The sequence below is a fragment of the Telopea speciosissima genome, chromosome 2 (genome assembly GCF_018873765.1).
Source record: "Telopea speciosissima isolate NSW1024214 ecotype Mountain lineage chromosome 2, Tspe_v1, whole genome shotgun sequence".
NCBI lineage: Eukaryota > Viridiplantae > Streptophyta > Magnoliopsida > Proteales > Proteaceae > Telopea > Telopea speciosissima.
In genome coordinates, this window is record NC_057917.1 from 67,755,153 (window position 1) to 67,780,560 (window position 25,408).

General features: G+C 37.0%; 2 protein-coding genes across 2 annotated transcripts; both read right to left on the reverse strand.

Annotated features, from left to right (window-relative positions):
• Positions 1-578: 578 nt before the first annotated feature.
• Positions 579-7,393, reverse strand: LOC122650308 (coenzyme Q-binding protein COQ10 homolog, mitochondrial-like). The gene is made up of 4 exons (XM_043843699.1): positions 7,062-7,393; positions 5,274-5,469; positions 1,166-1,297; positions 579-870 (listed from the first exon to the last, which is right to left on the reverse strand). Exons 1-4 carry the CDS (start codon positions 7,367-7,369, stop codon positions 748-750), a joined length of 759 nt encoding a protein of 252 aa, XP_043699634.1. The 5' UTR covers positions 7,370-7,393; the 3' UTR covers positions 579-747.
• A 2,763-nt stretch (positions 7,394-10,156) lies between these two features.
• Positions 10,157-17,349, reverse strand: LOC122650307 (sodium/calcium exchanger NCL). Its single transcript, XM_043843698.1, has 7 exons — positions 16,919-17,349; positions 15,290-15,475; positions 14,810-14,991; positions 13,226-13,371; positions 12,869-13,145; positions 12,480-12,782; positions 10,157-10,655 (listed from the first exon to the last, which is right to left on the reverse strand). The coding sequence occupies exons 1-7, from the start codon at positions 17,313-17,315 to the stop codon at positions 10,407-10,409; spliced, it is 1,740 nt and encodes a 579-aa protein (XP_043699633.1). The 5' UTR covers positions 17,316-17,349; the 3' UTR covers positions 10,157-10,406.
• Between the last annotated feature and the right edge of the window lie 8,059 nt (positions 17,350-25,408).

Below are 25,408 nucleotides of genomic sequence, written 5' to 3' on the forward strand. Positions count from 1 at the left end.
GAGTGAGCCCTAATTATGCATAATCGGTCTAGGTAAGGGAAGAACCAGGGCTACTTAAACCCTTTACAAGGTACTACGAGATATATTTAAATCTGAAGAGAAAAATAATGAAAATGTGCCATTGAGGGGTAATCTGGATTTAAATTTTAGAAGGCGATGGGGAAAGGAGGGGTAAAAATTTTCATTAGTAGTGATCAGAAAAAAGGTTTTCTATAGGGGAGAAATTTCCCATTCGCTTTTCACATGGTCACTAAACAACCCCTACAATATGCATTTAACAGGGCAACTAAACAAAGCTCAAAATTTATGCAGGGTCATTTTTTTAATAAGGGCAACTAAAACCCCCCCAGGCAAAAACAAAACAAGTTACAATAATGAGAATGGTAAAGATATTACCAAAAAAAATAACAGCAACACCAAATTGTGTTGGGACAAAAAATGATATTAACAACAGCTTCACAGTCAAAATCTATGAGCTGCAACACCAAATTGTGTTGGGACAAAAAGGAAAAACACCTACTGTGTGGGGAGAGCATTTTAACCTACAAATAGAACTAACCGACATTCATAAGCTTGTGGCCAAGTTGAAAGAGAATTTGCATTAGCAAAGGGCATCCTTGAGCATGCTGAATCTACTGACCCCAACTGTAACATGTTAAAGAACTTGGACTGCCACTTGAGGGATGCATGTGAGCATTCTATGGTTTCCATCTGTCTTTGTCAGTACAATTCAATAAAACCACCTGTTTATACCCTGTGTCCATAAGAATTTTCAAATACTTGGACCCCGGGTCCATAAATCAAACGGCAGCGGCCGGTGAATGATTCAACAAGTCGAGAGACCACTTCCTTGAAGAACATGGATGCTACCTGTTGTTCAAAATGAAGTTCATAAACCTCCTTAACAACCCGAAGTGGCTATCATCCATGAAAGGTAAAAACATATGCTGTGCCAACTATGCAAAAAAGTTTCTTGACTAGTAACATATGCAACACGGAATTGTCTTATTGTTGTTGAACATGGGAATTTTGTCCATCATGTGAAAAGTTGAATTTGTTTCAATGCAGCCATTATAAAAATTGAGGGTCAACAGTAGTAACTTGGTGATGATTCTTTAGCTTGAAGAACAAAAGAAATACAATAGGAACTTGAAATGGACAATACCTGACGATAAAGTGGTGACTGGAACTTGAAGTCCACCAAGAAATGAACGTCACAAGTTCCTGGAACTGGTCCAGGATTAAATTCCCAGATGTTTATCAAATGATCGAAAATACCACTCTGTGACACAGTTGTCTGAGTAAAAACAAAGGATAGGATGAGTGCAACAACAGTCAACCTAGCAAAAACAACTCAAACAAGTACAGAAGGAAAGAAGAAAGACACAGCAAAGAATACAAAGTATTATATACACAAGTTGTTAATCAAGATATTAAAACTAAAATCCAAAAGAGAAAATCTTAGTGTTTAGTTTAAACCCTGATATGATCCTTAATATGTCTGACAGAACAAAGAATGCCATTGTTCGCCAAAATTTTCTTTTCCACACTGTTTCCAAAAAGACAAATTCATAGAATTTCCCCAATTACTACAACACAACTTATATAATAGTAAGGAATTAAATAAGTAGAAAACACCTTATCTTTTAGACAGCACCCTGGGCAAATAAGTTAAAATCAGAAAAAGTGTTCATGTCTCCTTTTTATGATGCTTCCAAATTAGGAGCCGCAATTCCTCCACAGATCCACTAAACCACTTGGTTTCTCCAGGTTTTTAGTTGCCAATAATTCCACACTGGATTAGACTCCAGTGCAGTCAAAACTCAAAATGTCAACTAGTTCGGGGATGTTGAGTAGACAATCGAGTAGAGTTGAGCTAGTAGATCAACTGTTTTGCATATGCTTTTAACATGAAGTATTAACTTGATAATATGCTTCTTAACCCAAAAAAAAAAAACCTCTTAATAATATGCTCCTTGTGTTGAAATGTTGTAGCTCTTTCTTACATGACCTCTAGTTTGAGATTTATTTTCTTTTTATTCACAGGGATGTAGATAATGTACAAATGCCTCACAGATTAAAGAAAATGGTTAAAATGGCAATTTGTTACATGATGTTATCTTGGAAATGTCTACAGATTATGGACGATTATGATTTTAGTCTGGCAAGGCATAATGGAATGATGGTCAACTAGCAGTCTTAACTCTTAACTACACTGATGGGTCCAGTCAGGGACTACTCAGCCAAACTTAACCTCATAAAAAATAGCCAGATTATGCACATCATTGTCTTAAGTTAGCTGATCCCATTAACACTTAGGAAGGTTAGCCACTCATCAACCACCCCAAACTGACCAACCCCACAATTAGGGCTTGATTTGGGGGAAAAAACCCAGCAGGGGTGAGAACTGGACATTGTTTGGAGGATTTGGGAGGTTTAGCAGCTGTACACCGATGATTGAAGGGGACATGTTGTAGAAGCAGTATATATAAATTAGTGAAGAAGGAAAAGATAAAAAGAGATAAGAAGATAAATCAAGGAGTAGCACCATGAATAGGACTCTGTTGAACTAATAACAAAATCCGACTTTGAAACCAGGAATGCGTAAAGAGTCAAATCCGATTATGAAAACAGAATTGAAATCAGATTCGAAAAATTTGATGATTTCAGAAGATCCTTGTCGATGTAAAAATAAGGTTTTGAATGCTAATTTTAAATAATTTAAAAAAAAACCAATGATTAACTGAACTCAGATCTGAAGTTTAAGAACTTTAAAAAACTGCCAACAGAATAATATGAATAAAAAACAGAACTAGAAAAGAAACTTGCACAGGAATGGAACTATGGAAGAGGTAAGATTCTACTTGTATTCGATTAGATAAAAGATAAGGAGAAAAGGAGGGGATATGACCTTAGAATTACCAAATGCCTCGATTGGAATCATCACTGTAGTGGCTGCAACTGAATCATGACAGAACTAAAGGCAACAAGCCAAATTCTTTACTAAAATTCGTGTACAAGGCTGTAGCCCCTTGCAAACTTATATAAAAGACTCAAAACAGATTCAAGCTCAAAAAAGGAAAGGCCAAAACCAATCATGAACTGATAAGATAACTAAAAATAACTAGGAAACTAAAATAATAAAGGAAAGAGACTGAAATAAGGCTGGGCTCTTAGAGACCTATACCAGTGTAACTAAAACATGTAATAACAAATAAATAAATAAATAGAACTCTAACCAGACTAACTAATAACGTAAATCTCGTATTCAGAATTAAGACCATAAAAAATAGGAACTTATAAAAGAGGCCCATTACATCAATAAAATAAAAAATAAAAAGCTCAAGGCCCATAGAACCAAATCATGGGCCAAAATAAAATCTTCCGAAGTCCGATTGACCCAATTAGAGAATCTTACCTGCATCAAACAGATAATAATCTAGGTTCAAATCAAATAGGAAACTCAGGACAGATTCTAAATCTGAAATAAAAAATGAGGTAAGAGATTTGAACCAGAAGCACAAATAAAAATATTTTAAAAAAAAAAAAAAAAAAAGAGGAAAATGATTATGATTGGGGGGGGGGGGGACCCAATTGCATATATTAGAATTGTACTTGCAGAAAGATGAACTAGAATTTAAGACATGAGTAGAAAAGCATATCCAACCTGGTCAATTAAAAAGAAAAAAGGCACAGAAATTTTGTTTGCAGTATTTAAATGCATGATCTAACAGGAGCAAAGAGAAGAAAAGTAGTCTCTCAAAGCAGAGAACCATTCTGAATCCCAAACCCTATCCATTCCATTCACCAAAAAATAATCTGACAGACTCGATTATAGACCATGACCAAACCTCCATCTAGTTTGGTTTTAAGTAGCACTGCTTATCATATAGTATCGGCCACAATATATCAGTATTGGTGAGTATCGATACGAAATTTATTTTTCAAAAAAAATATTGTATTGACTAATATGGGTTGACACAGTCTGATACGGATAGATACAGGTAAGATACACTTGATACACCTCCTTTAAACCTCTAAAACAGAAACCATGGGTGAGATAAGAAACCGAAAGCACCGAAAGCCCTGGAAACTTAATTTTTTCTTCGATCTAAGTTAGGGGAAATCATCTAACATAAAAACGACCATAATCTTCACCATTTCAACAAGTTTTGGGGATTTAAAGTGTTCAAATCACGATCAAAATAGATTTGGGTGACAAAAAGAGTTAAAGTTGCAGATCTCTTTTTTTTTGGTTGCACTTTTTTTTTTTTTCTTGACTTTTTTTTTGGTTATCACTAGATTAGGTAAAAAGGACTCAAATCCTTGCATCTTAAGGATTTGAGTACCTTTTTTTTTGGTTGTGTATCACTAGATTAGGTAAAAGGACTCAAATCCTTGCATACATATTTATATGTTGCATAATAAGGTGTTTTATGCTTTAAACCTGTAATCTATATGTATCATAAGTGCATCCATGCATTTCTTGACCATTTCCATGTGTATCTTTAATGTATTTTGCTTCTCTCTGATACGATACGCTGTTAAAATCACCCCTCCAATACAATACCCGATACCGATGCCTCAATCCTTGCTTGTAACTCTTAAAGACAACTAACCTTATCCCACTACGAAGTAAGAACTCTATCCTAAATAAAGATAGGCAAGTAATTTACCCTATATTAAAGAAAACATATTCAGACTGACAGACTATCATAATAAGCTTCTTAAAATTTAAAAATATTACAAATACAACTCATCACTTAAACCTAATCCTATGTGACTTCTAACAAAATATCAAAAACCATACTAAAAGTGAAGCTTTGATGTGTGTATACAGTAGAATCATTTAGACCAGTGGTCTAGTGGACATGCTCCAGCGGCATCAGATGGTTGAGTTAGACAACCAAATTTGTTGGCAATCCCCAAAGGAAGGGGGACCACCATATCCATCCGATAATCAATATAGGCAAGTCATCAATACATATGGCCTAAAATCCGCTACACTTTTGCCTTGCATTTTACATGTACCCACAATTTTCACCGTTATCTTCAATAATCATACCAAATAAAACCCGACCCAAACCACAATCTTCCCAGCACCAAATTTACCAAATACCAGTGGGAAACAATTTTTCATTTCAAGCTGATAGTTTTGAAAGTTAAAACTCTTATCCAGTTTGGCTAATGAAAGAAAAAAAAATACAAATAGATTATAATCAAGACATAAATCTAAGTAAAAATCACAAACAGTTTTAACGAAATGTAACTACCTTTACAGACTTTGGTTTGTCCAGCTCGACATGAGACACGTAACTCTCAACCAAAAATTTAAAACCAATCTCCAGCTCAGCGTCGAATGATCCATCATCGAAGCGCCGGATTATCTCAGATCTCTGACACCATGGAACAAAATCTTGATACAAGTCAACAGCTGCAACCACTGCAAACAACTGTTCCGGAGAGTATCTGATTATCACAAATGCCATCAGCTTGTCTGTCAGCAAGAAAACTAGGTACTTTGTAAAACAAATAATGAATAATGATGTGATAGCACCTTGTACATTTAAATGTAGCAATTAAAAACTGTTCACCGCAGCAAAGGATTTCCCAACTAAGAAGGATAAGCATTTTACTACTCTGTCCTTACAGGAAAAACTATGTTACACAGATGCAGGTCGTTGGTTTCAGATTCAACAATCCTGGAGAAATAAGATTCATGAACTTGAGGGCTACCTAGATTTTACGGGGTACAAAGATTCCTTTAAATATATTTTTTTATTACTTTCATAGTATAAAATTATTTCAATATTTTTAATTGAGGCTCAAATATATATATATATATATATGATTAGGTTAAAGTGCATTACTAAAGTGGAAGATTCTAAAATAGCGGTCTACTTGGGGTCTACAGATTACTATATTTGGGTTGTGGACGCTAGGTTTCTAACATCCAAGAGCCCCAATTCGATATACATGTGAGATATTGCAGGACATATGTTGGGCAACAGCAATCTCCTTGAAGATGGAATAGACAGAACTAATGTCCACAAGGGGTTTTAAAAAGAAAAAAGGACTAAAATTCAGAGGGCAGGTCAAGAAAAAGGACACAGGCCTTCATGGGCACCCCAATGTCCACAAAATAATCTATGCAACCAGAATTTAGTCCAACTAATTAAAATCTGTAATAACTAAGCAAACTAAAGATGCTCAAATATTATGAGAAACTAAAAAAAATGAAAGGGAAAGTGAAAAAGAATATGAAATAAATACTACAAGAAGCATTAGTAGAACTAAAAGTGCAAAGTTAATAACTAAATTGGGGTGAATAATGAAAATCATATGAAAGGAAAAGAAAGAACTAATGAAGCAGCAAATCCAAGACATAGCAGAACAAGTCACAGGCAGTTAACCAAGATTAAAAAACAAATTCAATTCCATTTTGCCACAACTTTTGAACCTCTTCTGAGCCGTTCTTATTGTACCTCATCCCATGCAGTGCTTAGTCTTTAAATTGAATTAGATTCCCATGGTCGCGTATACGAGTGACTTTTTTCATATTCAGTGTATTTCCCCCAACCCTCTCCCTCATTAGTAGCCATTAAATTCATAATTTCATAATAGTTTGCAAAATGTCTTCGTGTTCAACAAGAACCTAAGATTCAATATTCAATTTACCAGATGGCTAAAGTGATTCAGTTATAATCATGTAATTTGGCACGCTGGGATTCAATAAGACAGACGCTTCTTCCTTGGATCTCCATGACAGAACAGAGCATCACAAGCTTATTGTTATCAATTTGTCATTAGGTTAGAAAACTGGTTCCCTCCCACACGTTTCTGTAAGGATTTTCATCAGGGTACCAGGGATGGTAAAAAAAAACCCAGAACAAAATGAGGGAACAAAATCTAATAAATGAAGGAAATTAGTTACGGTAAAGAAGAAAGAAAAGGAAATTATATATTGACATCAAATGAATCCCTAAAATGACATTAATTATCATTTTTACAAGAACAATAGGATTCGAATAGCAAGAAGGAAAAGAGAGGGAGGGGCATACCCAATAACACGCCTCTCCTCGTAATTCCTCGAAAGAACATTCCCCTCCTCCTCGTCACCATAACCAAGGAAGCACCTCCTTTGGACAGTATGTGGCAAGCCCCTAATCGAAGAGTTCATATCTCTATCAGTTCTAACCAACCTATCAACTGTTGCAGCTTCAAAACCCACCATGCTACTCAAACATTGCACCTGTACAAATTTCTCGAATTGCCGACCACTATTGACAGAGCTCATCAACATTCCCACAGGGTTTCTACGCGATACCAGCCTCCCAACGGCCTTCGAAACATACATAAATGGCGGCATTGTAAAAGGAGACCAAACAATCAGAAAACTTCCCAGCCCAGCCAATTGCTTAATTAAAAAGACCTTCCTGCACCCGTTTGCCAAAAATCCCCTCACAAATTCCTTTAAATGTTGCGGGCGAAAGGAAAAAATATTATTGCTATGAGATGTCCTGATCAAACAGCGGCCTTTCTGGCTTTTTAGGAGGCAAAAGGGAAGGACAATCGAAGACCTTTGAAATCAATCCAGAAGAAAACAAGCAAGGCCCTCCATCAAAATTCTAAAGAGATCACGCATTCCCCCACAACCATCGACAATCAGAGAGAGAGAGAGAGCGTTACTGAGGAAGGAAAATGAATCATGACAATGACCAGCTCTGCTTTATTCTTTGTTCACCCTTTTCAGTTTTAGATTGTACAATTGGGGTTCCTATTGGAATTGGTCCAGCAAGCAAGTGGCGGCGTGAGTCTTATGACATGGTCTTCGACAGCCGCAAGTTACCAAATAATAAAAGATCAAAAGATTAGAGTCCGGTCTCCGGATTTCACTTTTAGCAAAAACATGTTTAAAACGCGTTTATATTTAAAAGTTTATTCTTAATATTATTTTTTTGGGAGGGGGAAGAAATTACATACCCCTCCTCTGTACTATGGTTTAATTACATCTTCTTTTCTTATATTTTCCACAATTACACTTTGACCCCTCTACTTTATAAAAAAATACTATTACACAACTACACGTCTGTTACGTACTTACGTGCCCTGACATGGTTTAAAATTTGGGAAAATTACATGATTAGCTACTTTTGGGTTTTCATTTACAAAACTGTCCACCCTATGTTTGAGTTAACAAAAATAGACAAAAACAAGTTTAGTTTTACAAAACTAGACAAAATAGTGACTCTCCTTCCTTCCTCGACAGTTTCCCTCTGAAAAAATCTGTTTTTTTTTTCTTCTGTTACTTGGGGTAGCAGAGAATGGCGGTGGCTAAGACAAGGGTAGGGTTGCAGGGAATGGAGGATGCCTGGGCGAGAAGGCAATGACAGGGGTAAAAATATCTAAAAAAGTAAATGTTGGAGGGAGAGACTATTTTGTCTAGTTTTGTAAACCTTAACTTGTTTTTGTCTATTTTTGTTAACTCAAACATAGGGTGGACAGTTTTGTAAATAAAAACCCAAAAGTAGCTAATCATGTAATTTTCCCTTAAAATTTTTCATAATCCTCAAACTAACCCAGGGTCCTTGTGAGAGGATGCATTTACCCTTTTGATTTAATCCCCAAACTAACCCTAGTCCATGTAAATAGATCATTTTACCCTTCTTCTTCTTCTTCCTCCTCCAACCCCTTTCCTACAACTCTACCCCTTTTTTTTATAGATTCAACTAGCCACTTCATTACTGGCAATCTACGATGCAATGGCTCCAGGATCATCACTAGTTCCGACAACCGCCCCAAGCCCCGGAGGTCCTCACCACAAGTTCGACGGCGAATCCCAAGTGAAGGACTTCATCCACACCCTCCTGCATTATGGCGAATACAACGAACTCACAGACCAACATTCTTGTCAACCTAACTTAGCGTCAGAAATGGGGAAATTAGTATCGGAAGGTTATGTTTTAACAGTGGTGGCGGTGGTGGTATTGGCGGTGGAGGAGGAAAGATATGGGTATCTTAGGTTGAAGATGATGAAAAGGGTATGGTGTATCCAGTGCACAAGGCTCCCCCTGCCGAGGGTTTAAGAAATGAGGTTTCCACTTCAAAATAGACTCCACGCCAACATCAATTCCCAAGAATCCAAAAACAAATTCCTAAAACAGATCAAGTGTATAGAATATAAACCAATAAGGGAGTATAAGACTCCTACTTTCATCCAACACGTATTCCAATTAAAATATGGGCAAGAGATCTCTACTGGATCTCATGGTCTCTACAAAGCGGCCAATGGGCAAAGCACACCTCGATATCTACCCAAGGGGCAGAGGCATCATTTCATGATGCCATGTGAGAGGGCGTAGGAAACAACACCAAGTAGAGATCTTTTTCCCTGAAAATATAATCATTTTGAATCAAGTGCTTTTGATGAAACAATTTTCTATGCAAAAACTACAACTTCTTTCATTTCTTGTTTACCCCTTATTATTATTATTCTTGAAACTTAATGTGAGATGTCCCATTTCCCCTGTCGAGTATCTATAGTTCTGATGCATTAAACTATGTGGTAATTGTGATTGCAGAAGAAACCATTGTGATAACCATTAGCTTCCCATACAAAGGCAAAGACCATGCACACTACCCGAGGTCAAACTCAATTCCAGACATGCCAATTGCCAACCCCCAAATGCACATGATAGACTGGACCTAAGTGACGTGATGTTACTTTACTTCTACTGGTTATCTCAATATTTCCAGCTCGACACACAATCAAATAGAACTAGAGTAGCAGCAGAGAGGGAAAGTTAGGGCAATGGTGTTCACTTTTGGATCCTGAACTCATGAGATGCATGACTTTCCAAATTCAAACCTGAAATTAGAAGCAGGACCTGAAGAGCAGCGCCACAACACCAAAAGCCATGAGAAACTTGGATTGCTTTTGTGAACTAGTAATTGAGTTAACTGCAAAGACCAAAATGTCTACATGCAACATGACTCAGTTCTAGAACAGATGTGGATTAGACCCAACTCGGCCAAGCCTCTTGGACATCCATGTAGAGTTTACCAACCTTAAATTTTGGCCCTTGCCATATGCCCCTAAAACTGTGTCCTGTGCCCATAGCAAAATGCTGTTAGATTGCTTCTCTTAAAACCTCAATAACAAAAATGCCGCTGTTTTCAAGATCTAAGCAAAATGCAAATCATAGGGAATCAATATAGGTTTTCAGTTCATTGATTAGAGACATTTCCTCCATGAGGTTACAAAGATAACAGAAGAAAAAAAACATGCAACATCCCAAGGAGAAACTAAAAAGCATAAAGAGAAGTTCGATGCTTTCAATTATCCGATGTACCATAAGGAGGTGATTTGCAACTGTCCTTCTTCACTATTTCATGACCTCATCTGTCTATGACCAACCAAAAACATAGTCAAGGACATAAACCATTGCCAGGGAGAAGGGGTAAAGCACATAGGCCACTGAGCATGTCCATAGAGGGAAGGTAGTGCGAAAACTAGCAAAGACACCCATCACCAGACAAACAATAAGAATGACCAGCACCTCAGAGGAGAAGTCCCATGTCAAGTGCCTCACATAAACAATGGCTAAGAAGACAGCCAGGCAAAGGATATTGTTCATGGTCACTGCACCATATATCTGCAGCACACACACACCCAAAAAAATAGAGCAATGAGTCTCATATTAGTAGTACATGTCCCACAACCAGTGTAAGCAGAAAAATAGCATGTTCACTTTATATTTCCTGAATTTGGTAACTGTAACCACTGCATACAATAACATTTGAAGTCTATTTGTTTCATTTCATCATGACTATTGATATCATCCTGTCAGAGGCTGGTCATAATAGTTCTTAGAACCTGTAATATTACAGTACACCTCCCTGTGAGGAGTCCAAGGCAAAGGTATGTGAACCAGCAGATTGTTACCAACTCCACCAGAAGAATTGGATAGCTAGCAAAAAGTCATTTAGCATTGGATTATCCCAAAGAAGCATTCGAATAGATATGGATGCCGTCAAGGAAAAATCCCATTCAGAAATACATGAAAATTGAGTTGTTAAGAAGGTGAAGCACCATGAAAATTTAACTGGCCAACCATTAGAATGATCAACTCTTTTCCAAAATATTGGTTGCTTTGATGCTTTTTTTTTTAAAAAGAAGTAGCTTCAATCATAAGAGAACTGACCGTAAGATTTTTGGAATGCAGGCATCTTTCTATGGCTAAAAGTACATTATAAACGATGTAAAATTTACATATACCCGGCTGAAGTGTGGTTTGACGAGCTCCTTTGAAATGGTAAACACAACTTGATTTAGCTACAAGGTTTTAAGTATCCTAATGTGTCCGCTAATATTAAAGGGTGTTACACAGTTCGGTGCAAGTTTTTTAGGTGAAACCAAAACCGAACCGTTTAATAAGAAACCATTTATAAAAGATTTCGGTTTAATCAATTTTATAAGGTTTTTTAACTTATTTTTATTCAAACAACTATTTTCCATTACATGTCTTTTACTTTTTTTTTATGGAAAATGGAAGTATGAATTGGATTCTTATATGTTGTCTTTACATAATTGTTTATTTGTACCATTATATATTTACTAATTATTTATTGTTACCATTAATGCTTAATTATTGCCATTACATAGTACTAATGTTTATTTCGGTTTAAACGTTTAACTAAATGTTCTCAATTTTAAAACGAAAACGAACCATTTATTAAATGGTTTCACAGTTACGGTGTAAACAGCTCAGTTCAGTTTCGATAAACGGTTTCGGTTTGATTTTGACACCCTTAGCTAACACTAACCAATACATATCGTATATTTAAGGTACCGATTTGATATCTAAAAACAAAAAGAGTATCGACTGTATTGGGTCGATAGTGACCCAATATAGATGATACCTACCGATACACTCGACACATCTCTTATAAACTACAGAACACGACCCATGACTGTAAAACACTACCAAGGGCTAATGTAAGGCATTCTAATCAAATTTTTTAGCAAAATCAATTTGATTCCTTGCTTCTACAGGCAAAAGTGACTCTAGTAGTGTTGATTTCATCATCATTTAGGGATTAAACAATGAAACCAGATTTGCGCAAAAACATCACGTGGCACAAAGTCACACGAGCTGTGCTGTCCTAGATTCCTTAAAGATGAGAGAATCAAACAATTGTTTTCCTAACAAGGGAAGTTTCTAATAGCAGGTGCAGAGTCCCAACCGATCTAGTTTAATCCTAGTTGTCACGGCATCTAGGTGACCCAAGGTGTTGCAGAGTCCAGACGCAAGGCGACCAAGGTGCCACCTAGGCATTGACAACTTTTTAACACAATCAAGTTGGACAAATTCAAGGACTACTGAGACAGCAGCAACTTTGGAGGAAACACTGCAGCAGTGAACAAAACCTACACTCTAGATATTTCCAAAAGAATAACTGAACAGAGAAAAACAAACCTCAGAGAAGGTTAAAGAAGCAGTTCTCTGCTTCTTTCGACTAGCGAAAATAAGTGCTGACACTGCCTCACTTGAGTTGGTAGCCAAGGGCAGAGCTATGAAAGAGATGAAGAATGAAGGTATACTTGTAGCACTGGAGAAGTTGTCGACAGCATCAACAAGAGGGTCTGCAAATGCAGCAGCAATAACAGTTCCCAGCATCAACATTAATACTGCTTTAATAGAAGTCCGCTTGGGATTCTCAACGCCCTCTACAGTCTCATCACTCATATCTCCCAGCAGATAATGCTCCTTCTTGGTTTGCTGCACATGCAATATGCATTTTGAAGGCATTAAAATGCTACACTAAGGGTTGAAATCACCGCAAGGCACATCATAAAGGAACTTACCAGATGAAAATCATTTATGAACTTTATTGTGTGAGGACCTGCATCGCCAGATGAAACCACATTACCCTTGGCTACATTAATCCATCTTGAGATTCCTTTCACGAACTCATCCTCATCAACATGACGATCATGAGATGTATCAAAATCACTCAATAGTTTTTCAGCAGCATCATCCTTGTCCAAGTCTATCTCATCAAACTGGATACCTATGAGCAATGCTCTTAGCTCAGAAGCTGATAAACATTGATCTGAATCCAGATCAATTGTCTTGAATAGCCTGTTATTAAATTAAACGGATGATTAATTACAGCATAGTATCAAATAACAGAAGCCGTAGTGAATATAACATGGACTAACTTTCTTATAACATCTGTGTTAGGTTCACCATCATCTGTCAGGAGCCTTCCTAGTGCACGCATTTTCAAATGTTTCAATACCCCTGATATTACATGTTTATGCTTTGCATATGCAAGCCTTCTCCTCTGAATCCAAGGCTGAAAAATCTGCACCATTATTTTTTTTGGATGTTGGGGGGTGGAGGGGATAATAAGTCAGACCTTTTTATTTATGATGAGCCAAAATTCTCAATCAGAAGATGAAACCAATTAGCTTTCCTATTAAACAATGACCAGAAACAAGCAAATCTACAACGAAAAGGTATAGAGAAAAACCAAAATCGGTACAGGAAAGAGTTGTACTTATACTTCCAACTAGAAACTTTAACAGAAGACAATAATATCAGTACTATTGCTAGAAAGTTATTAACTTAAGCAATAATGAATTGAGAAATGGTATGCAAGTCAGAAATACTATGATCGGATTTCAAATCTTGGCAACTCGGATAAACAAACTTTTAACCCATTAAAGAATAAGAATGCACCAGTATGTCAGCCAGAACTCTGTTCAGCTTCAATTTAATAGGCTCATCACAAGGACAATTAACATATTACAAAATTGTTGAGACTTCTACGTCCATATTTTAGAACCCTCTCCTCAATTGGAAAGTTTCATTAACCTCGTTTGCATCCGGTGTTTAAGGGATGCAAGTGACATGATGGTTTGATCTTCACAGCTGATTAAGTGTAAAACCTCATTAGCTTGTTGGAAGATCTAATTCAATACAAACAGAAGTTCAAACCCCATACCTATGAGACTCTATGAGATCTTGTAAGAATATTATCGAATTGTATTCTGTTTATATTAGATGCAATCTGAATAACATATTTTTATAACCCTAGTTACTGTGGAAACCAAAGTCGGCCAATAATCACCAGATTCCTCAGCAAGCTAAATCACCATGTCTGGTGTGCGTTTGTCCGTGCATGCGTGCGTGTGCGTGTGCGTGTGCGTGTGCATGTGTGAGTTGTGTTTGAATCAGCAACAGAAAAAAAAATTTAGAGAGAAAATGTGTGAGAGAAATTCAGATAAAAGACATCAAAGACTCCAAGAAACCTCAGAAAACAAGAAACCAAAGACCCCAAACCCACAATCACCAGATTTGATGTATTCCATTGCCATTACAACTTTTCTAGTACAATATTTATCATGGCAATCATCAGACAGAAATTTTGCCCCTGTTCATGTGTCGACTCCTCTCTTTGTACTCTCCCGCATTTTTCTTAAGCACGTTATCTTCTTCATTACCGATAAAAAGAATAAAGGTGATACAATGTTCATTAGCAACCAAATATAAAATAGAGCATGAGTCTTACATTGGTTACTTACGATACAATATGAAAATCATCAAGAAACAAAGAATTCGAAGCAATTTTGTTTTCTGCATCATTAGTTTCTGAAGCACATTTGCATTATTGAAATTTTGTTGTATTTGACAGTAAAAAAAAAAAAAATTATGGTGGTCACCGTTTTTTAAAAGATTATTTATGCATGTACAGAGGATAATGTATTAAAAAGTATTGATCAACATAGGAAAACAAATACCTGATAAAGGCAATAAGTGAGTAATAATGCAAGAGAGACAATAAGTGCAATCAAGACCGCTAAATGTCTTCCAGAATTTGAGTGGAGGATTTGTGGTAGTTGGACAATGATAAATGGAATAACAGAAACAGACATGATCATTGCAGCATAACAAGTCCAAATATCTGTAGTAACACCAGATCCTGCAAGACAAAGAATTTATGAACTATGATGTATTCTCCTACACCCTCAATTTGCTATTTTTTAAACTATGTGCTGAAAATCAGGTTCTTTTACATAAGAGTACTGTTTAGGAATTTCAGAATTGACGAGAAAATGAAGTGCACCTTCCCTAAAGTCTTTCTAATTGGCAAGAGTTATATGTCGTACAATCTAATTTACACAATAGATAAATATAGGATTCTGCTTACTCCATTACCCTCTTTTTCCCCCTTCTTTATGACACTATCAACAAGTAGAATGACACATATAAAAGTGTACCTGTTAAGCTGAATCCTTTTGTATCTTTCAAATCTCTTGCGATTGAATCCTCAATGTCACACTTGCCAACAATTACACAAGATCCCCATAATAATGTAAGAAGCATGACAGTTGACCCAGCTAGCAAGCCCATTCCAACCAAGACCTGACTTTGAGCAGTTTCTCTACTTCCAGAAAGGCCAGATACTGCAGAGACATGGGAAAATTCAGTAGAAGCAAACCCTACTCAATTAGAAAAAAAAAAACCTCAACAACCATACATCCATAATAATTTACCTTATTCAGATCCCTAATGCAATGCCTCTGAAAAAGGCAGCCTGCATAAGAGTTTAGTGGTTATATTGATCCCTAATGTATAACAGAGATCGGTGAAATGAGCAGAGGTTGAATCCTCCATCGATGCTTATTTGCCTTTAAAAGTTAATCCACTCCTTCCATAAGAAACAGGAGATAACAGAAGTCGACAATCCCTACAGATGCTAGCATATGAACCCAAACTTTGACATTCCAACCCATCCAGTACAGATGCAAGCCAGAAAAACAATGAAACACATTGAAAATGGACAGGAAGTGCAACAATATCTCCTAGACTGAAAGGGCTTTGGTCATGGCCACATGCCAGATTTGGAAATCTAGCTCAACTGTATGGCTGTTATAGTAATAATCACAACAACAATGACAGCCAGATCAGAATTTTATCAGATTTAAATCAAGGTAAATGCTAACAAAATCCAATTACAAACTGATCTTGTGAATTGAATGTTAATCAAATTAAACATCGGTGTTAAATCTAATTTGGATCATATACAATTCTTTGGCAACCCCATGAACTAATTAAGGGAAAGAAACCCTTGATATTTAATTCGTACTCTAATTCTCAAAGAGTTCAGTTACTACAGCCACTCTAATTTTTCTTCCACCTGAGATGCCACAATATATGGCCGCACTCAGAGCCTTTTGTTATCACCAGCCTCAGCATAGTAGATAAATCAGGAAATGCTTAGAGATTGAGAATCCACAAACGAATTGGTATACATTTTGACATGATCACAAATTAATAGACAGGCAACATTTCTGGTCAAGGATTCAACCTAAGGATAAGTTTGATCTTAAATGACAAGTTAGGACAGTTCAAGCGGTTATTTATACGATAACTGGTGGAATCGTAGTAATGTCATTAACTAGATCAGATATGAAGAAAGTAATTCTCCATTGGTCTACAGGCAGGACAAGGGAGATATGTTCACCCCGCCTGAAATTCAAGCCTGAGGAGGCAGGGGATTTACTTTCATCAAAAGCAGAATCTTGGAAAAACAAAGGAAGATCAATTGGTTCAATACAAACAGAGCTATTTCCTGACATTTTTTGTTTAATTAAATCAGTTCTATTCCAGAAAATAAAACAGAAATATTCAAAGATCACAGACATTAGTGGTACAGATATAAAAGAAATAGGCAATGTCAAGAGCAGGCCCAATCTGAAGCCAGTGAACCAAGGCTACCCCAGAGCATCAATACTTTGCATTAAACAAACAAGGAGGGGAAAAAGAATTCTTCTTGAGAGAGAAATTGGAAGTAGAAAAGGAAAGAAGATTTTCTTCTTTCTTTCTTTTTTTGGTTTAAATCTTACCAAGTATAAGCATGGCATCGGGAAGGGCGCCGAGGATGGGGAGGAAGAGACCACCGATAATACCAGGGCCAAGGATCTCGAGCAGAAGCTCACTTCCGTTGGAAAGGAGCGTGGCAGCCTGGAACATCAAGAATCCATACACAACAATAAGGAATAGGTTCCCGACGACGGTGGTGGTGCAGGGCAAAAACCCGTACGTCTGTTCGCAGGTATCTTCCGATGAGAAGATCCGGTTGTGTGAAATAATGGATGGTTGCCGAACATTGTCAATCCCATCAGAGACCAGATCGGAATAAGTAGGTGTCCCTGAATTAATGAATCTACTCCGGCCAAATCCAGCGGTGGCAAGGACCACAAAGACAATAAACATAACGGAAAGCACAGATTTGTTCGCCATGGTTTCTTCCTCTTATTTTCCCTTTCTGTAGCACTCTCGTTGGTTTCGCGTCGTCGCTTGAACTGCACTGCAACCACCTACACCTAACTTGAACTTGAAGTTTCCACATCCATATCTCTATAGAATTCAGAACATTTGAAGCAAAATGTAACAGTTACGAGGGAGGAAAAGCGCCAAGAGCGTCGATTGGATCCAAAAAAGGTGCCGCTTACCTATAAACTACTACAAGAAATCGCTTTTTATTACTGTAATTACTGTATTTCTGTATGTGTTTTTTTGTTAATTAATAACGCACACAGATTTTCCGCATAATAGTGTAATACTTGCTGCTACACTTTAGCATGAATGTTCCTGCTATGCTTTTGGTAGCTAAGAAAATAAAATCTTAAAGGGTATTTTAGAAAATATAAAATTTTAAGAGGACATTTATGAAAAAAGGGAAATTGAATTATTCCATTTCCTTGGTTTGCAGGCTTGTTCCTGCTACACTTGTAGCAGCAAAAACAAATTTCCATTTTAGCCACCTAGTTAAACGGCCTTATAAATGTTTTCCCATTTTGAAAATGCCACGCGTATCCGCGTTGATGACATGCTCAACTGTAATGTGTTGGTTGTGGCCAGTGGGACCTACTAATACTCTAGTAGAGTTGTTGGGCAGAGAAAGAAAGTCCGGCCCACCATATTCATTTTGATGCGATAAATTACGGGTCAAAGATTTTCATTATAAAAGAATAAGGGTGGTCAAAGATAAGATAATAGATTCATAAATATATAGATTTCTTTTCATGGAAAAGCCTATTGGTGAGGTGAAAAGAATTTGTGTTCACTTCAACGGGTCACTTTCTTGAGTGGAACGAAGATACTTGAGTAGGATAAGACTCTAGATGTAGGGAAAATGCTACCACATGCTCACTTCAGGTGGGACCCTAAAGCGTATAATAAATGAGACCCACTCCACTCCAGCCTAGTACCGTGTGCGATCCGTGTACGGCTGAAATTCAAACCTCGTGAATTCAATTTGGATAGGGGGAGAGCCAGTGGTCCAAATGTCAAACAAATTGTATGGGTCAGGGATTAAAATAGAACGGAATGGAATCTGGATCTGATTCCGATTCAGATGATTGGATCGGAATCGATTTGCATCGACCAGAATCAGCCTTGTTTGGGATCGGCCAGCCATTGAATTGATCCGTATTGGTCTGGAACAGTCAGTGTTACACTGTTACCCTTGTTTTCTTTTAAAAAATTATATTTTTTTACATTTTTACCCTTATTCGTAACAATATACCCATACGAGATCAGCTAAATATCGATATCGATCTAGGAATCGACCGATCCAATATTGATTCCTCAAACCATGACTGCAAGCTCCATCCTACCTGTAATACTTTCTTCTTTCTTTGGTCTTGCGAGGTACACTCTCTTTCTTCGGTCTGATTTGAAATTTGAAATTGGATGATTTAAAGTATTGTTTTATGGGAAAGAGAACCCTACCTAGTCACGTGCAGAATACGGCCTTTGTGTCCAGACACTGAATCATGCAAAATAATTGCTGCACCTTCAGAGATTTCCACCTTTCCAATGGTTATTTCATGCGGCCCTGGGCGCAAGGGCCACACACCGCATGGGACAAAGTAGCGTTTTAGAGGATTATGCCTTTAACTAATTGGTAAATCTCTTTGTAATCATGGTAATTGCAACATATTTTATTTTTTTTTGGATGAAGAAAGTAGTAATATTACTGATTAAACATAATATTTACAATAGTGGTTATACAGTCCGAAGTAAATTTGTTAATTCTTGCATATCTAGCTATCTTATCAATGGGATATATATAAGTCCTACGTTGTTTTAAAATTATTACAGACTGAAAGGAAGACATAAGTTGGGATATATCAAATAACCACGTAAAAGTTCGCATGGCCAAAGATATTTTTCCAGGTATGTCAACCAGTTTTTGATTTCCTGAGCATCTGTCCAACTGATTACTTCATCAAGTTTGTTGCAACCGACAAAACTCAATAACTTGGAGAAAGCCTCTAGCAATGAGGCTTTTTTTTTTTTTTAATAGTAATCTCTTCTTTTTTTTCTTTTTTTCTTTTTTTTTTTTTTTTTTTGACCCTTATCCACACCATCGTACAATGCTTTAAGATAGGACAGATTTGTAATTGGAATTTGAAATATGGGACCACGCCCAAAAAATAATATTCTATCTTAGAATCCAAACAATGATAGTTAAGTGATTTTTATTTTCTATTGCATTATTGTATATATTATTCATAAACAAAATTGCTTGTCCTTTACAAGCTAAAATATATAATGGAAGCAATTGCCTCCGAGAGTGTGGTCTACGCCAATACTCCCCTGTGTCTATATCACTCCTCCTCAAAATAAGGGGGCAGAAGTGTCTTTTTCTATAGAGAAGAGAGAGATAGACTCATGGGAGTACTGGCGTAGGGCACACTCTCGGATAGAGTTCTTTTTCCCAATAGATTAATATAAAATTCATACACTAAGCAATTCATATAAATTAAAAAAAAAACACAAAAACAGAAATGTCATAGTTAGAAACAAAAAATACTTGTCGTTTGCAAGTTAGGAAACATAGTCAAACACTACTCCAACGAAGGTGGCACTAAAACTGAAAAGTTATTGGTCTCCCAATGGTTCCAAAACCAATAGACATACAAGGAACTGTTGGAACCGAAACAAATCCATATCATAACCCAATATATTATATAATTCTTAAGACCTAAGGTCATGAGAACCGTCAATCCCTTTATTTCTTTTAGCTTTTCAATTGTGATTGGTACCTCTTGTCTCATATACTATTTTATTAAATATTTTGGTGTTAACTTAAAAATCTATTTGAAAATTCCGACTTAAGAACACATCTTAAAAGAATCCTAATTTATGAGGGTAATGGTGTTTTTTTTTTTTATGGAAAGCATTTAGAATGGTCGAATAGGTAACAACATACGTTTATGGCGCTGAGAAGCTGGAAGCCAAGTATTCAGCTTCTTGATTATATTAAAGAACAAGGATAAATTACAAATATTTACAAGGGGGATCAGGCAAAATATCACACCATTTACAGACTACACGTGTAAAGTTATCTGAAGCTTCAGCTAGTTCAAAAATAGGTATTTATAAGATTCCAAGGGATAGGGGTTGAGTTTGATGGATTAAGTATGTCACAAAGTTCTTTGTTGCAACACCAACTTTCTTTGATATTGATATTTTGATTTCTGTCTCTCTTCTATCCTTAGATGATTCCAAAAAGCTCAGCTTCTTTAGCATCCTTTGTGGCTATGCTATATGCATCTGTTAGGAAACTTTTTTCATCTATCAAAATACAAAAAATCCACTCTGCTATTCTAAGATCGGGTTCATATATTCCTGTGACTATTAAACCAGGAAAATCCATTTGAATGTTAGCAGCTATGGAGACAAGTGGTGGAAAGTGTGTGCTTTGTGGAGAATCCATAGTAGAAATATTTGTTGATAGTGGTTGGAGATTCAAATCTAATATCCAAAACATTTTGGATGACCATCATAGGATCGGCCTTAGCCACACACAACATAACTTTGTTTCTTCCAAACCAAATATAATAACAGGTTATAATAAAAACTAAGAAATCCCAAATTAAAGATTGTTTATCAAAGGCATTTGAGCCTAAGAACGATTCACAGAGGTGGATAAAAGAAGGAGCAGAGAGATGCTCGGTTCTTAATCCCAGATACGCTTAGTCCAATCACATGATAAGAAAAGATGCCAAATTGATTCATCGTTAGAGCCACATAAAACACATGAAGGCTCGATGGGCATCCATTTCGAAAGAGAGGCTTTGACTGGGATTCCTACATTTAAAACACGTCAAAAGAAAATTTTAAAACGAGGATAAATGTTAAGCTTCCAAAAAAAACTTTCACCATTGGAAATGTATGGGCCTATGAAAATTAGATTTGGCAATGTAGTTGGCGTCTTGTTTCGTTGAGAATTTACCATTTTGAGAGATTGAACATCTCCACAGCTCATCATTGGTAGAAATATTAATCCGAAGAACATTATTAATAGTCATTAGTGAGAAACAAGATTATAGTTCTAACCGATTCCAATGGGTGTGATTTATAAAATCATGTACAATATTTAAGTATGACTAGTGAGAGATGATTTGGGGTAAGAAATTACCTGTATCAGATGGTATCCAGGGATCATACCAACATGAAGTAGTCTTACCATTGCCAACTTGCCAAAAAACCATATTTTTTAAATTTGGGAGAATTGTAGCAATACTGTTCTAGGTCCTATAGACTATAAATGAATATAAAACAAGAAGTACTATAGACTATTTCATTGTTTTAAGAAAAAAAAATGGTGATAGATTGCATATCTCATGTGATTGAAATTAGTGTATTGTTTTCACCACAAAAAAAAAAATTTAGTGTCTTGTTAATTTTTAAAATATTATTGAATACATGTAGCATGTGTTAGGGATTTTTTTTTATTTTTTAATTTTTAATTTGGACTGCTTGGAACCAATTAGGAATTGGAACCGGGCCAGCTATTTAGTTAATGGTCCTAGATCCCATGTTAGAAACCGATTAGCTATTGATCCTGTTCTAATCTTGACCTCTTAGGCCGGAACCGTTAAGGAATCGGACCAATTGACACCCTCAGGCTATGTTTAGATGTCAGGAAAATTTACAAAAAACAAAAAAGAGTTTGAGAAGAAAGATAGACACAATTTTTTGTGTCATTACCTAATTAGGTGACACTAGAACGTAGTTAGTATGAAACATTTATTATTGATAAAGAGCTGCAAGGTAGCAGTTGTGCTGCTCATTTATCTTTTTTGGGTTTTTTATAATTATCACCCCAAAATCTTTATTATCTACTATTACCCCTCTCCCAAAAAAAACTTTCAAACAACTGTTACCCCCCATTGATGCATACTAACCACTAACTGACCCCCACCGTTACATTTTCGTAACGGTGGGGGTTAGTCGTGACAGTGTGCCCTTGTCACGGATTTTTTAGGACCAAAATGCCCTTTTGGGGTGGTAATTGTAAAAAAAAAAAACAAACCACCCCATCACCATCCCTCTTCCTTCTTCTCCTACTTCTTCTTCCTCCACTGCAACCCCAAACCTTTTGAGGAAAGTTTTATCCCCTGGGAAAGACAATTTTTCTGTTGTTGACGAGGTTAATGGCAATATTCTCTTCGAAGTCAAGGTTAAGCACTCGAGCTTTTGTGGTCGTCGTGTTCTTCTTGACTCCAATGGCAATCCCCTGCTCTATACGAAAAAAGGTTAAACTCAAATAAGGTTTGGGGTTGCAGAGGAAGAAGAAGAAGGAGGAGGAGGAGGGGTGGCACAATGACCACCCAAAATTGTAGGGGAAGATTATGCACTAAAAAATCTTTTAGGAACAATCAACAACAGGCCAACAGATCAGAAAAATAGAAAAAGAAAAATTCTATAACTGAACTTGGCGGAAGTTACAGGTAAGGCTTCAATTGAAGGTCAGTAACTCCGCAGAGGAGAAATTTGAGAATAAAAATACCAGGGCATGAATCACCCAAAAGCGTACAATCTTCGCTCCAAATTTCAGGAAGAACAGAAAAGGACTGTTAGAGTTTGGTTTAGATCTGGTTAGTTGCATGTACCACCCAAAACAGAATGTCGGCAGTAACAAACAAAGAAAATAGAAAAATGAAGAGCAATTAAGATGAATGGAAGAAAAAATTATTAAAGGAGAGATTAACCGGCGCTCATCTTTCTTCAACCAGTTCAGCCTTGCTCCCTATTTTGTTATTCCCGGCTTCATCTGGAAGCTTTCTCTTGTGCCCTAGCTTTTCAAGGCAAGGAAAAATCACCAATGCTTCCATTCAAGGCAAGGAAAAATCGCCAGAGCTTGATGACGATTTAAAGGTGTAGGACACAAAACCATTCAAGATAGATGACGACAGAAAAGCAAAAACCCCAATAAGATTAAGAAGTGCGAGGAGCTACAAATAGAAGGTGAAAACAAACAAGAAAGCTTCCATCAGAAATTGAGGGCAAATGGGGAAAGGGATTTTTGTGTTTATTTCATAGTGAAAAACTGAAGAAAAATAACTTTTGGAAACAAAGTAAGGCATTTTTGGGTTTCTTTCCACCTCGGGATGACAATGGTGGTGGTGGTGGTGATGGAAGTGGCGGTGGAGGCGGGTGGAAGGGAAGATTTTTCATTTTGGCTTTCTTGCATTTCTAGGCTTCTTGAAGGATCAAGAAATGAAGGGCAAAATAAAAAAGCAAAGGGGGTTGGTGAGGAAAAACAGAGGATGGGGTTGTGGCAATGGTGTTCTGACAAAGAAGAAAGAGGAGGAGGTGGTGATGACGGCGGTGGTGGGGTTGGTGGTCCGTTTTTTTTTTTTTTTGGTGAATTGATGGGGTGGGGTTTTTTTACAATTACCAACCCAAAAGGGCATTTTGATCCTAAAAAATCCGTGACAAGAGCACACTGTCACAACTAACCCCCACCGTTACGGAAATGTAACGGTGGGGGTCAGTTAGTGGTTAGTATGCATTAGTGGGGGGTAACAGTTGTTTGAAAATTTTTTTTTTTGGGGGGGGAAGAGTAGTAGATAGTAAAGATTTTGGGATGGTAATTATAAAAAAAACCCATATTTTATAGTTTGGCTTCCCATCCGCAGTCCAAGCCAACAATGATGCATTTTCGGATCTGGTTTCTCTGCAACGCGGGGGCGCATTGCAAATCTTATGGCGGGACACCACCGCTGCCACCACCCCACCATTGCCACTACCACTGCCACCAATTCCACGCCACCACCACCACCACCACTACTGCCATTGCTACCTCCACCATCATCGTCGTTGCAGCCACCACCCCACCACCACTTCCATTGCCATTGCCACCACTACCCCGCTACCAACGCCACCACCACCACCATCACCCTTCCCATAGAAAATATAGATAATCTATTCCCATAAATTAAATTATCGGGGTTATTTCCAAATGCCTCTTGAAAATGGTCAAATTTATAGTTACCCCCCTGAATTTACATTAATTTCACGTGCACCTCTACTTTCTAAACTAAATATCACTATAGTCCCTGCCGTTAGTCAGAGACGTTATGTTATAATATATCCCAGGTTTTTAATATTGATGGATCATTATGCCCATTGATAGGATAGAATAACAAAAATGCCCGTACCTGAAAAAAAAATCTGCAACTCATCTTTTTCCAAATCGTTTAGGATTTAGGGTTTGAAAAGTGGGAAAAATTGCAGGTTTTTACACAATAAACATCTAAATCAGATTAAAAGACATCTAAAAGAAAAATCTATTAGACTTTTTAGCAATAATGAAAAAAATCAACACCAAATTGAAAGGAAAACAAAGTAGAAATGGAACAAGTCTGCAAGAACAAATTAGGAAAACAAAGAAACTCAATTCATATGCAGATTCAGATCAGACCTGATTGGCTCAGACTCCCATCGAGTTTGGGTCTCTAAGGATTGAACAAACCCTAGAAATCGCAGGTCAAGGTGAAGGCTAGATGCAGAGATATCAAATGGTAATTAAAACAGAACTCAAGGCAAATTCTTGTTCATATTTCAGAATGATTTCTGGTTTAGAGGCCTCTCTGTTGGACATTTTCTAGGAGGCAGTTTGGGTTGAAGGGGTTATATCAACTATTGAGTTCTTTTATGTGAATAGTAGTGAGGCCATTTGCTTCCCTATGTATCCTTCATGTCTACAGGAGTGGAGATCATACTTCACTTTTCATCTTTTACTTGCTGGTGTTTTGCTTTTGAAGTTTGGGAATCTGTTTTAACTTATCTCTTGGTGAGGTTGGTTAGGCAAGCTATTTTCTGGGAAATGCCAGAGTTGATTGCTAAGAAATGTGTCATCAAAGTTCCAAGAGGACTTTGCCTCTATTTCCTTTAGCTATGTCTTCGTCTATTTAGTGGAAAAGGAATTGTAGAGCTTTTGAAAGCCACATGGAATGGTGCACTACTAGGTGAACAAGACGACCATAGGTCTGATTGGAGATTTCTGAGATCCCAACCAGCAGGCCTCAGAT